This window comes from Pelobates fuscus, chromosome 6 (assembly GCF_036172605.1).
Source record: "Pelobates fuscus isolate aPelFus1 chromosome 6, aPelFus1.pri, whole genome shotgun sequence".
In the NCBI taxonomy this organism is placed as follows: domain Eukaryota; kingdom Metazoa; phylum Chordata; class Amphibia; order Anura; family Pelobatidae; genus Pelobates; species Pelobates fuscus.
In genome coordinates, this window is record NC_086322.1 from 296,655,387 (window position 1) to 296,669,858 (window position 14,472).

The 14,472-nt window shown below is 39.8% G+C and overlaps 1 protein-coding gene across 2 annotated transcripts in view; it reads right to left on the reverse strand.

The window, feature by feature from the left end:
• Positions 1–1,386: 1,386 nt before the first annotated feature.
• Positions 1,387–14,472, reverse strand: part of CASS4 (Cas scaffold protein family member 4) — a 58,097-nt gene continuing 45,011 nt past the window's right edge. For both annotated transcript variants that reach the window (XM_063425652.1, XM_063425654.1), the window contains exons 2-7: positions 8,753–9,172; positions 6,539–6,649; positions 5,537–5,677; positions 4,047–5,390; positions 3,548–3,625; positions 1,387–2,474 (exon numbers count right to left, since the gene is read on the reverse strand). In XM_063425652.1, the coding sequence (XP_063281722.1) occupies positions 2,058–2,474; positions 3,548–3,625; positions 4,047–5,390; positions 5,537–5,677; positions 6,539–6,649; positions 8,753–9,172 (2,511 nt within the window). In that variant the 3' untranslated portion in view covers positions 1,387–2,057. The remainder of the gene's footprint in view (positions 2,475–3,547; positions 3,626–4,046; positions 5,391–5,536; positions 5,678–6,538; positions 6,650–8,752; positions 9,173–14,472) is intronic.

Genomic DNA, 14,472 nt, shown 5'->3' on the forward strand with positions numbered 1-14,472 from the left:
ACCCAAGCCCTGTGTATCTCAAACACCCTGATGTGAAATCCGATTCAACACAGCATTCAACAAGCTCTGCACAGCCTTCTGGGCCTGAATAGAGGCTCGACAGCTACAGCAGACCCTTTCCTTACCTGCTCCTGAGGGGACCTCCGGCGTGGACCGAACGCATCAATGTCAATATAAGCCAAGAGACCGGATGGATGTCCAGCCCATGAAACATCCGCAGTCAAGTGAGCCTGTCAGTGATAGAGGCTCCCAGGGGGTGATGGCACTGTCTATGCAGACGAAGAGCCCAGAGATAAAGAAGCACTGGAATGCTTATCAGGTCTAGCTCCTGGAGTGGAGGAACAGCAACACCGCTGTGAGGGCCTGCATACTCTGGGGGACTCCCGACCAAGGCCTGAGGATGAAGGAGGACTTGATCGAAACGGCCTGCCAACACGAAAACTCAGATTCCGCTTGCCTCACACATGTGGTATTGGCTGATATAGACCTGTAGACTGTACCTGTGTCATTCTCCTTAGTTGTTATTATTGCGTTCAGTTTGAGTTTTTATTAGTTTAAGATGCAGAGCCTGTTACCAAAGACATGAATAACCTTTAGATATAGTCCCCCATACAAGCTTGCCAGACTATCACCTTATGGCTAGACAAAATGTTCCGCACACTTGGTGGCCCTCTCCCATCTTAGATACGCTTCACCATCTAAACATATGATACCTCACTAAGACAACCACTACAGCAGTCAGAGTATCAAGCCTAATTTACCCAGCCTAACAGTCTCTACTCACTGACTGGTACAAGCATGTTTAATATGTTGATAAAATGTGAATTAACCTTATGTTGAGAAATATGTTTAGCCTGCCTTCCATAACACTTTAAATTGTGCTATTTGTCTTAGCATGTTTACCACAAATCGATGATGCCTTAGAGCTTGTTAAATCTATATTATAAAAATGTGCTATGTGAAATGTGATGACCATGCTTGCAGCAGCTGTTGTGGCTCTGCAGGTTTACTGTTACTCCAAGCACAAATAAAATAAAGAATAAAAAATAAAAAAAAATAAAAAATTAGTTAAACAATACTTTATTAGTAACAAATACGTTAAAATCCAAAACGCGTTTCACCGTATAGGGCTTTCTCGAGTAGTCAGAGGTCCTAGTATGTTTCTAATTGTTGGAAAATAAAGATATTGTCTGACTGGCATTTTCTGTCTGCCGACAATCAAATGATCATCTTGAAATAATAAAGATTCTGCATAAAAAAAAAAAAAAATATATATATATATTGTTGTTTTCAAATATCTTTGCTACTTATTGTGACAAAAATAACAGAAACTTTTTGAAAAAGCAAAAACTTTTCTCATGTTTTTGTAAGAATGTGTTACTTTGATATAATCTAATCTCTTTTAAATTAGTTAATTTAATTATAATCTGCGTCTACCTTTTTCCCACAATATTAACTGTGAAATATTCAATAACATATGACTCCTCGCCCACGTTGCGTTAATGAAACAGTCATTTAATCTAGTGTATTGCTACTAAAAATGTAAATGAATCATCATGCCTTCTGAATTAATTAATGATCACATAGGAGATACATTAAAAAGTTAGCATGTGGCTCCATCAGACAGTGATATTATTAAAACCCGAACAGGGCTTGAGAATTGATTTTTCGTATCACTACACTATGCTATACGTCTTCCTGCGCCAATCAACCTGTTATCAAATACGTGAACACTAATTAATGCACTGCACAGCATTTTGTAGTATACACTTATGTTATAAAATGTTAAAACCGTTTGCAGAGTGAAGATTGGATGTGCCTCCTTGACCACACATTGTACTGTAAATAGATTTTTTTTTTTTTTTTAAAAACAGCAATATAAAAAAATAGAAAATAGTTCATAAATCTTTATCTGAGTCTAATGTCTTTTTTTCGTCATTTTAATGACAAATTTTCTCTGAATAGGCACTTATTAGAATAAAATTTTGTAGGTCCAAAGTTGAGGGGTAGGTAGAGTTAGAAGGCCAGTGCCTCAAATGTCACTACTGATGAAGTTGTCATTCCACCATTGACCGGAATAAGTGTGTATGGTCCGAAAGCTCATTTGTCCGGCTGTGAAGTTCGTGCATGGCAGCTGTGTTTGGATATTGAATCGCAGCTGTCTTGGTGGCCATTGCCAAGTTCTTAAGAAGACTGCAAAGCTCGCTACTCTTAAATAAAACGTCATTACGAGATTCGTTCGCTTTCACTTCTTGGCAGAGTTGGTCGACCAGTTTTTGTCCCACCTTGATGATTAGCTTGCCGTGAGTTATAAAGATCTCCGGAGGCTGGTTTGTATTCAAGCTAGTCTTGAACACACCAATCGCTTTCTGCAGAGCTCTAAAGTATAGATGACAGTGCTCCGAGAGAGGGATTCTTTTCGGTGATTCCAACTTCTGCAAGGTGTCTTGTTCGGGTGAAGTTACAGCTGGCTCCTAGTAGTCAAAAAAATAAATAGAGTTTTAATAAAGCTAAATTAATTAATCAGATAAATAATCTCTCTAACATGTCAACGCGTTTTCTTCCATGCCTAACATGTCTTAGTGTAAAATTTCATCTATACACTGTGCCAGCATAGTTTCCGACAGTTTTCACCAGCACAGTGTAAAGATTAAATGGTTACTCTAACCACCATGACCACTTCAGTGATCCCATTGAGTTTTTTCAATGGGATGTCATCAACCAGCACAGTCAGCTGATGTTCTCAGCCTATGAATGAGCGGCAGAATTCCCATTCAGCAAATTCGCAGAAGTCAGATGTCATAAATGCTGCTTCAGTGGAGACATGGCACCCAGCGGGACCAGGTAAGAGGGCAAATTGCTGTTAAACGGTTTACTTCATTACCAGGAGAAGGTGCCAGTGTTCTCCTACAGAGAGCTGTAGTGGTTCGGTTGGTTGGAGTAACCCTTTCAATCTACCGGTATATATACACCTTAATGTGAATTTATCGTCAACGCAGTTTGTGGATGTCAGGATCATTTTATGCAAAAACATTTTTAATTTTCAATAAAGCAATCTTCCAAGAATCTCTCTCAAGCCTTAACAATCTTTCAACTTGTTGGCGTCTTCTACTGGTGTTACATGATAGAGCCAGACTACTCTGACCTGAACAAAATATAAATAGGACAATCTGTGACATGATGATGGAGTGGTTTGGGCTTAAAGGAACATTCCTGCCTGGAAGTCTTTGGCGCTGTCCTACTATTTACAAATGGTTTAACCCCCAAATTGTACCTACGGTGCCCGTTAGCTCTGCCTTTCTTTCCCAGCCCCAGTATCCGGCTACAATGAGGAAGCCTTGGACTGGAGCTGCTATTATCACCTGACACGCTCAAACCATTGATAAGATTCCATGAGAAAGGTACATATTCACTTAAAATTCTAAGAGAACATTAATCATACTCTGTCAGTACTCTAAACGGTTTAAGGAACACTTACATTTTAAAAAACAACGTTATATATATATTTGTTGCAGAGAGAGAATTTTTTTTCAGTCCAGATCATTACCTTTTCTGAAAGCTGGGGTTTCATTTCCGATTGCTTTTGAGAGCCTGAAGACTTCATTCTCTCAAAGTCCTTCTTTTTCTAAAGATATTTTAAAAAGATAGAAATTGTAATTACACCAAAAACATTTTTGCATTTCAATTTAAAAATGATGTCCAATACATATTTAAAAAAATTAAAAATACATTTTGTTTATGATTTTAACAGGTAATTTAACATTTCCTCTGCAAATGATAAATACGAAATATAACGTTAATCTTACACCACAAATATTTTATTTTTTTAATAGAGAATTGTTCTAAAAATTTAATTATGGCACTGTAGGGCAATTCGATGGTGGCTTTTGCAGTTGTGCCGGTCTTTTTTTTTTTTTTTTTTTTTTTTTTTTTTTTTTTTACATTCCCCTGACTTTTTGCTTCTAAAAAGAGTTATTTATTATGTATTTGTAATTCTATGAATATGCATATAAATTTGGCGAACTTGTGAGATAAGGTATACTGACCTGCAAGTGGACATAATCGTTGTCTTCTATCGCTTTTTGTCTGGGGAGCTGACATTTTCTGTCCTTTGTATTTGCCTCTACTTTATTTACAGATTCCTGAAGCACTTTGGTTTCCTTGTGAGCTGGCATTTGGAGCTTTCGTGCCATTAAACGCTCTTTCTGGGGTCTGGTCTTTTTAACCACTTCCTGCTTCTTGAATAATAGCTTTCCATTTGCTATGATGATGGACACAAATCTTTTGATGTCATCTGGAATTGTTCTGGCCACCATGACAAAGTGGTCTAGGTCATCTGGATTTGTGTGGGACTTGCTCACAACCATTTTCTGCAGTGACCAGTTGCAAAGGTTTATGGCTTCTTGGTGACATAGCAAAGTTTTTAAAGAGTCTGTTAGAGTGGACAACTGCTGGATAATCCGTAATTGAATGTTACTGTCAGTTAACTGGGATGCATTGGCCTTAATGCAGTGTGCAAAGTCCACAAACAACCCTAATGACAATGTAATATTGTCAGCAGCCCGGTGTATTTCTTCAAGGTTGGCCTCCATGTGCTCTTGCAATCTCCACTTGCTACTCACAAAGATCATGAGACTTGCTATCGAGGTAGATACCCGTTCTTGCAGCTGGGTTATCTTCTTGATGGACGCTTCATGCTCCAGAATCACCTCCTTTGTGGACTCTTCAGAAGACGAGGATGTGAATGACTCACAAGATGCCGTTGAAGAAGTTGATAAGGTGCTGGTTCGGCTTTCTGAGCTCGAAATGGATGCTCTGTCATGTTCTACTCTCCTGCTGGATAGTTTAAAGTTCCTCGGCAAAGTAGGAGGAACATCGTAAATACATTTATCAGGAAAAGGGCTGCTCATCTTTCTTTTTTCATGTAAAGGTGTTGACAACCCTCGTGGAATATCATAAACATTTTCCTTTGCATCCACTTTCTCTAAGAGTGGTCTGCCAAAGCTTGAAGACAACTTGTTGAAACCTCCATTTTGTTGTACAGGTAAACTATCACGAGAAGCTGGGACATCATAAAGGGTTTGATCTGCAGATGCTGATTTTTTATGATTTGGAAGTATATCATATATTTGACCCATGCCGCTGCTATTGTCTACCTTCACTGGCGCCTCAAATCCATACCGAGTTGGTGGGACGTCATAGATGATCTGGCTATCCGTGGAAATAACATGGCTGCTAGCCTTTTGATTTTTTTTCTCTGGCGAAACTGGGATATCGTAAATCCACTCTGATTTTCTTGGATTTGGAAGAGTATTGTAATTAGGACCTACAGATAAAGCCTCATTTCCATTCTTCTTATGCAACAAGCTGCTTGGGGGAACCGTGTATATCTGTAGATGTTGAATTGACAATAATTAGAACATGCAAAGTGGCCACACATATATATATATATATATATATCTCAATACCAAGAAAACATAAAATGACTACAATAATTAATCGAGTACAGTGTTAATTAGTCTGACATGAAACGTACATTTGCAGTTCTTGGGTTCTTTGAACTTAGTCTTCCTAGAGTGTCAGGGCTGGACGGGATATCATAGATCTGCTGCTGCATCTGCTCGGTTGATGAAAATACTGGAGATCTTCGGTCCACTGGTGATGGGGTTTTACAATCCTAGAAGACAAATATAAATCATATTTGTAACACTAGGAGCTATATACAATTTTCTCTGTCTTACAGAAGGTCTAAATGGGTCACCATACAAAAGAGTCTCAGTAGCTTCAAAAAGGCTCACTGTAAGCCGAAAAGATGCTCGTAACATGTTGAAAATATCATAAAATGAAGCAATGTTGCTTGATTATCTGTACGTAAAGATTCACTCTAAAACCACGTTGGTCATCACACTACACCTTTACACCTTTAACCATTCTTAGAAAAACCTGCTGAGCTAGTTCAAAGTATATTAACATACAGTATGTAGAGTTTCCATGCTTCCATTATTAAAGGAACACTACAGTGTTGGACTACAGGTTTTGGTCCCCGGCCTTAGATACCTTTTCTCCATCGACGCGACAGTCTTGCCGCGGCTAGCCCTGCCTCCATGGCTGAGATCATCAATCTTGACAATCTCAGCCAATCCAATGCTTTCCTATAGGAACGCATTGGGAGGCTATTGCGCATATGTGGCAAAACGCCAGACTGCGCCAATTAGCATGTCGTCATTGAATCAATGCATCTCTATGGAGAACATTCAGTGCAGAGCGTGGAGATGCTGAATGTAGGTGCTGCACATTGTGTAACACTGAGATAGGAAGCACCTGTAGGGGTCGCCTGAGTGACTGCCACTAGAGGTGTTACTAGGCAGCAATGTAAACACTGCCTTTTGTCTGAAAAGGTAACATTGTCATTGCTGAGTCTGCAGGAACATGCTATAGACACCAGAACCACATTATGCTCTAGTGGTTCTGGTGACTATAGTGTCCCTTTAAAGGAATCCTCCACACACATAAAGTACTTCAGCTTCTTAATAGTTACCTGCGGGGAACCAGTGGTGCAGAATTTTGACGGAGGGGTGTCGTAGAGCTCCTCCTTGGAGATAGATGTGGGGTTCGAAGCTTTGATCGCTCTCGGAAGAGTAAACAAATGCTGCAGGAAAAAACACATAACATCAGTATAGAATTACTGAATTCAATTAACATTCTACAAATGCAGAAAAAGATTCACGATTTGTTTTGAGTATATAGTCTGTTTAAAAGGACATGGTAAGGAATAGGTCGACATTTTTTACAGCCTCGGGTCTCTCCTTTTTGGTGAATTATTAAAAGATTTATTAAGAGACACAATACAGTTCTCTAGCCAGACGCCTCCATAGCTCCTTTAATAATAATGTTTAATATGCTACGATCAATAAATCCCATGGAATAAAATAGAAAATATAGCTGGGCCTGTCTCCTGTGAGTTCCTTTCTTATAATATAAACCCAAATTTTAGGTAAATTCTTCTGGCTCCTTTGTAAAATATAGTCAGGGTTTTCACTGTAAGTTATGTGCTATATATCTATTCTGATATGTTCTTAAATATCATATGGTGAAACTATACACATTGAATTTGTAAACTTTTTGACCTGCAATTTAAAAAAAAAAAAAAAAAAGATATTTGTTATCAATGCTTCTTCTTCTCAAGTTGTAGTTCCTCAAATGGCCACTGGGGGCATCTGTGTGTGTTTCAGTGGTTCTTTGTTTCTAATGTTTTTTCTCTTTTATGACTAACCTTGGCAAAGAACGTCTCTGTGAACTGCACTTGCCATGATGCTTAGCAAGCTATTACAGAAAACGCACTTCCTAACCACCTGCCATGCCAACTTTAAAGGATCATTCTAGTCACCATAACCACATGGTGAGCAGTCAAACTGTTTGCAAATGGTTTAACAACTTACTTTGGGTCTGCTGGGCACCAGTCTCAGCCGCCTGTGGATTCTGAAGCTTCTGCAAAGAGCTACCATTAGCTCCACTGAACTAAGTCCCGCCGTGCAGGTCCAGCTCATTGGCCGAGAGCCTCAGGAGGGCGCTTTCAGCCTCTCTGCACCACTCAGCTTAGCTCAGTGCAGAGAGAGACTGGCTGCACAGGAGGAGGGGCCCAGTGGACGCCAGGTAAGTTGTCAAACCATTCACAAACAGTCTGAACTTCTTGGGGGTTGCCAGAACACTTGTGGTGCCATAACCACTACAGTGCACCTTTGTAGTTATGGAGTGTGTATTTATTCAACGTGTGCTCTCTTTTTTGGTAGAGTGTTGCTTCTGCCATTCAGCCGCCCAATCATTTTGATAGTGCGCATACATTACGCACAGCTCCTGTAAGTAAAGGAGAGTCACTGGAATCAGCTCTGTAAACTTATTTGTAGGGTTGAAAGAGGATGCTAAACACCCCACAGGATGTAACTGGGTAGGGATGTGGAGTTGGGCATTGCAGATCAAAAAATAAATTTGTTAGAATTAAAAGGTACATTTGCATGGACAGCTTCCTAGCACCATAACTACTACAATAATATACAATGGTGATGGTGCTTGCCGTATCCCTTTAATAATTAAGTTAACCCTTTTTGTGGGAGTCACCATAGTTTTGCAATGCTTTGCAGGACCTTCTTGCAAAAAAAGAAAAATTGGGAAAAAAAAGCAAAGCTTGAATTCTTAGCAGAGGGAGCCCACGATCGCTATAAATAATAGTTTGCTGAGTGACAGGAGAAGTCGCAGGAATTTACGCAATACACACAGTGAGAGTGGAGATGTGCACGCAGTTTGTTTTTGGCCCATCGAGGGACACAAACCAGCTGCCTGGAACAGCTGAGCATGCTAAGTACCTAAACAGTTGCATAGCATTCAGCAGGGGAAGATTTAAAGGGAGAGAACATTTAACCTTTTCTTCCTGCATTACATTTCTAAATGTTGTGATAAGTAAAAATGTGTAAACACACAGACCCATCTACTTGTTTTGGTGAGAGTACCGGGAGCTTGGAGTGAGCTGGTTCTGAGACCTTTCAGATACTAACCCTTTCATCGATTGTTATGATGATAAACTAGTTGCATTGGTAAAGACTTTCTAATGCAGGTGTCCACGGAAAGTAACCTGTATGGACATGGCAATGCCCTTGGTTAAAGGACACTCACTGATGAGGGTTCTTTTCATATTTTTAATGCATTAAAGGAGCCTACATGTCTCTTTTATGGTGAACATCATCAGGGTCTCGCTTACCTGACTGGTAGAGCTGCTGGCTTTATCGTACAAGACCAGTGGTGAAACCGGACTTTGATAGACTTCTCCTGAACCCAAGCTCGGTGACGGAGGGGTTATATGAATGCGGTCCATCGGCTCATACATGGAAACATTTTCTGCTTTAGGTGTTGTAGGAACCTGGTAGATGTTCTGTGGACTTGGTTGCCTCTTGAGAGACCCATAATGGGTTGGCGTGAAAAGGATTTCATTCTGTGTGGCGGAGAAGATCTGCAAGCGGTTGGCTGGGGCAAGACCCTGGCGACCATGTAGATAACACTTCCACCACCCTTCACTTCCGAATACATTCTGCTCTAACACCGTTAGTATGTCACCTTTACGAAACGCCAGTTCATCCGAGCATTCTGCTTTGTTGTCATACAGGGCCTTAGCTAACATGTTCTGTGGGGAAAAAACACCACCTTTAGTTAAAAAGTAAAATATTAACATTAATATTATTATACAAAGAACATGACAACTGTGGTTGGGGATAATAAATATTGCGTTGAGTGGAACTCTTAGTGGCGACATATCTCTATGTATCTCAAGGGCTATGCAACATGAATCAATTCATGTAAACCAAAGATGTTGCTGATAAGTCCAGATCTCTTGCTTTGGTTGTATAATCTACCAAGGATGGATTTGTATAAAGATGACTTGCCAGAGGGCCATGTATTGGGTGGAACCTCAACGGTTCAATAAGGCTGTCGAGGGCAGCCCTTTGACAAGCCACATTGGCCGTAAAATTAGAAAAGACTAAAGAATTTGTAGAGTTCTTTATGACTCAACTGTGTGTGGTGAACATGTCTTTCTCATTATCCAGCTCCTACCTTCCTTGGTTCTTGTTTTGTGCTGATCTACACTTCGTTTTACCTCTTACTAAGAGAATGTCATTGAAACTTGCTGCTGAGAGGTCAACGTATATATGGATTATTTTATGGATAACATATGGATAACAGCACTCCCTGCTGTTAAGACACAAGAACCATGAGGAAATAACAACTAAGACTACTGGTATAGAAAATAGGTACTTGAAGATTTGCTCCCAAAAAGTCATAGAATAAAACATCCGGCCCTTCGTGTCTAGAGTCTTTGATAGATTCCGATTTGGAATCTTTAATTTAGTAACATTGTACGGATAAACTATAATTATGCAGAAACTGATGGGTCTAGCAGTTTAACAAGATCATCGCTGAACTATTCCATTTACAAGGATGGCCTGGTTTTCTGGCATTCTACATATTTGTGTGTTGCAATACATTGGTTAACCCCTCCAGAACTCCAAAGATTAAACAAAACAAAAAAAAACTAGTTTCATATGTTCTTAATAGTTACACCATTTTTTTTAAAGAACAGCGTGTTAAATCAAACCGAGGAGTTGTGAGGTCAGATGCGAACTTTAAACATAAAAGATTTCCATGTTTTGCAAAAATATCTTTGTAATATTTATTTACAGCTTTCTGCAAAATTTGAAAAAAACGACAGAAGTTTTCTGTAAAACAGAACTCTGTGTCTTCTGTCCCAGGCTCTCTGTAAACAGCGCATACTGCCCCTTAACCCACAGCAGCCTTCGTCCAAACAGCGATGTCTGTTCTGCTCACTCTGCCTTGAGAAAGCATTTACGGGCAAGAGCGTCTGCTGGGTAGGGCAAAAAAGGGCCCATGCCCCTTCCTTTACTTAGTTTTGTCCCCGTTGTGCCATTTCATGATATGATGGGCCTCTTTAGTTCCTGGAGGAACCTGGCATTAAAATACACCATTTATTAGATACCTCTGCACGAGCCTCTATTGATGCGCACGGAGCAGAGGTTGTAAAGAGATGTCCCTGGGCTACTTGAGATGTAGTATTCATTCAGGCCATACTATTGTTCTAATTCGTGTGAGGAGCTAATTAGTAAGGCGTTCTGCTAGGCAAGTTTAAAATCCGTTATACAGTGTATGAATGTGAATAATCAATTAAAGGAATAGTACGCCATTATTATGGCAGCACAGGGGGTCTGAGATGGTAAGAGTTCCTTACTTGTCTGCACTGATAATCTACAAAAAGGCAGGACCAAATACATACCTCCCAAGGTGTCAATTGACCAAATGACCACTTTCATTTTGGATTGGAGACTGGAGGTGTGATCAGCCACCCATCTCCTACTAAGAACTAAAAATGTAATGTACACGCACTGATTTCTAAACATGTGAATAGCTGCGGATTTTGTTGCTGTAATGTTGTTATATGTCAAGAAACGCCAAAATATAGAGCTCCTAGAGAAAAGGAATATTATTAAAGAAAAGAAGGATAGAGGGATTTAAAACCCCAAATAAGGACTGTCCCTCCTAAGTAGGGACACTTGGGAGCTATGCAGATCATCTAGTGAGCCAATCACAAGTCACAAAGCCATCTCCAGCTGGCAAGCCATGTTGTTGTCATACCCATGAGATGCCCAGGCTGGGGTTAGATTGTTAATTCCGAGTTTGTTTGTTTTTTACTCTACCCCCTATCTCCCCCCCCCCCCCCCCTAAAATCTTTTCGTACCCTCATATGAGTAACCTGAGTCCTCTGTATTTATATCTAGAGCATTTGTTTTCAAGAGCAGCTGGTTTAAAGGGTAAAGCATGGCATCTCAGCTGATAATGTGGTTTGTGGCTAATTCGGCTCAGCAGAGTGGGGTTTAAACAATAGCCCTTTCACTAGGAGAGAGTCGATCAGCAGGTCCTGGGGTCACAGCTGTCAGATACAGACAGCAACAGTCCTCCCTATCTCAGGCCTGTCATGGTGTGTGTCTGACTTATATCATTTCCCTATGTCCTGCCTGCATGCTCGCTTTATCAGCAGATACATAGTATATATTCCCAATGCCATGCATATACATTCACTGTTTGATAACGGGTACATTGTAACACATTGGGAATGGGGGCTATAGCCGATAAGGGGCATAGATTTGGAAGATTCAGACTTTTATTTTTTTATCATGTGCCAGGGGCATTGGGCATCTTCTTACTTTATAGTTGGGGTTTGCACGAGAACATGATCCCCCTGGCACTATGTTTTGGGCATTTTATGTAAGTTATATATTTATCGAGGGATGGACCAGACTTCTTGAAATTTACTTTAAGGGTTCTATGAGCATCATTAATGCCAAATAATTGGACTTTGCCAATGTGATTGGGCATTCCTGACACTATATTGCAGTTTTTGTTTTGCCAAGGGGATTGGGCATCTGGCACTACATTGTGCCATGTTTTTGTGCCAAGAGGATTGGCGAAAAGATATACCTTGGCACTAATTTTTATATAAGCCCTGTTACAGCCAGAGGGATTGCTCATGGCCTGGCACTATTGTTTTGGGTTAAAGATACCATGAATATCATTATAATCAGGTACATGCACGGCGGTGCATTTTAGGAAGGCTCATTGTACTAGTAGGTTTTTGGGGACTCTCGTGCCAGTTCTTTGGCTAGAAACAACTACCTTATGTATTTTCATGAAATTTCCTGCAAGAAATGGTGAAATTGGGGCGTTATTTATAGGAATCTGGATAACCTAACGATAGAATTTTCATTTTCTGCATGCGCACGTTGTGCAGTTACATCGCTACAGTATCTGTAAGACACATTTAGCTGAGGCCCTCTTTGTTGTTTAGTACACACTCCAATTAGTAAGATAACACGGAGCTGTTAGTATTAGCACTCGAAATTTTTACAAATGAAATATTGAAGCCAAGTTCCCTGTCAGCATCCACTCAGGAAATTTATAAAGAAAGCAGCAGTAACGAGATTACTGTGTCTTTCAGGGCTACTTCCTGCGTAAAACAAGAACAAGAAATAATGTGAGATCTAACAAATGGGAAGAGAACATACAGAGTTCAGACACGTGTGCTACTGAGAAAAGAAACTTGAGGAAGCCTGGGGAGAAAGTTTGGGCTAAATACATATATTCCCAGAATCCTTTGCAGTATAAACAGGTTTTGTTTGTTCATGCCGACATTTTGTACGAGGTCACTTCGCTTTGATGTGTTAATGACTTGTTTTAGTTTAGAATGTAAACGGAGAGTAAGACTACATGAGTGTAGTATGATGCCTCACATGTTGCCATCCCATTACTTGTGCTTTTAATAAAGGTTTACTTCAAGCATAACCACTACGACCCCCAATTAAACAACAGTTTGCCCCCTTATCTGGGTCCACACCGCGGGGTTCCAATTCTCCCTGGTGGCCCAGTGACGCTACAGGACATGGTGTTACCCCTGCGGCAACAGAGGGGTAAAAATCTGTATGTGCAGCATTTCGACGTGAAACACTGAGATGTCAGATACCATGACCACTTCAAATCATTAAAGTTGTTATGGTGCTTGGAGTAACCCTTTCAATAAAAATGTTTGTGTATTTGTTACATCTGCCTTAAATATAAGGCTGGTCTGGCACAGCCTGGCACATGATGCAAATTCCCTTCATACACTACTAACAGTATGCATGCAGAAAGCATCGAGAGTTATTAATGCCCACGCAGAACTCTTTCAGAATATGGTGACACCGATATGGTGCCACCAAAAATAATTTTACAAACGGGAAAGTGAATTTTGTTCACAAAGGCAAAGATAATAAACTCCGGAATCTTACAGTCTGACACTTACAGCGTGATACAAATATGATTGCTCTTGGATTTAATGTAATAAATACCCAACTTATAATTATCCATATGTTATGCAAGAGTTGTCAAACTGGGAGCAGGCTTCGGGGTTAGTATCTCATGCATTAAAAATAAATCACCATTAATAACCACAAAGGGGTTTATTTACTAAACTATGAATGTAATTAACGGAAAACTCAACTGGAGAATTAAGGACAAAATAGTTGATTTGTAAAATTTCTTCAACTAAGCTATAGCCATAATTTAGCTCAGGGGTTCCCAAAAGTTATACCCAGGATATTGTAGAACTTCAACTCCCATGATGCTTTGTATACCAATGCATGCCTTTAGAATGCCAAAGCATCATGGTAGCTGTAGTTTTAAAAACATCTGGGGATCTACCTTTTGGGCACCCCTGCCTTATCTAATTTAGCCTGAATTTTGCAAGTCTTATTTCAGTAGAAAATTCACTATTCAGTTAATAAAACCGCAAGAGTAAGTAAACACCGGTCCCCGAATAAAGTTAAAAATAACCAACGCCTGTGTTTACATTAAGGGCTCATCCCATGAGTGGAGGCCGCAGCTGACATCTTGGGAAAAAAACTAAACATTTGTAAATATAAATTCAGATGTGAAATGGAGGGAGCGCCCAGGATTTGGAGAAATCCCCCAAGCTTATTTCAATGCAGAATTTATCTAGTGTTACATCCTGTGTGATGTTGCCATAAACATCGGGAGCCTTTAGGTTCTGTGTGAAAGTTAATCTACCCATCTCTGCAATCCCACAGCCCACATTTCCTCAATTCCTTCAAAGATATCACAATCAGACATCAGACTTTCATTACTAAAAAGTCATCTAAAAAAAAACCACACAATTTATATAGTCTGTCTTCAATAACTCAATAATTTGTATACAAACATTTTTAAAAATATATATATAGCAAGATGTGTACTCATCAGAACAAGAATGTGTGAAAAATAATCTTACTCATAATGTGAGAATAGAATATGGGGGTTTATGAAAAGTCCCATAAGATTGAGATCTTTCTCTGTACTCCTCTAGTAGGCTTCTAAATCGCATAT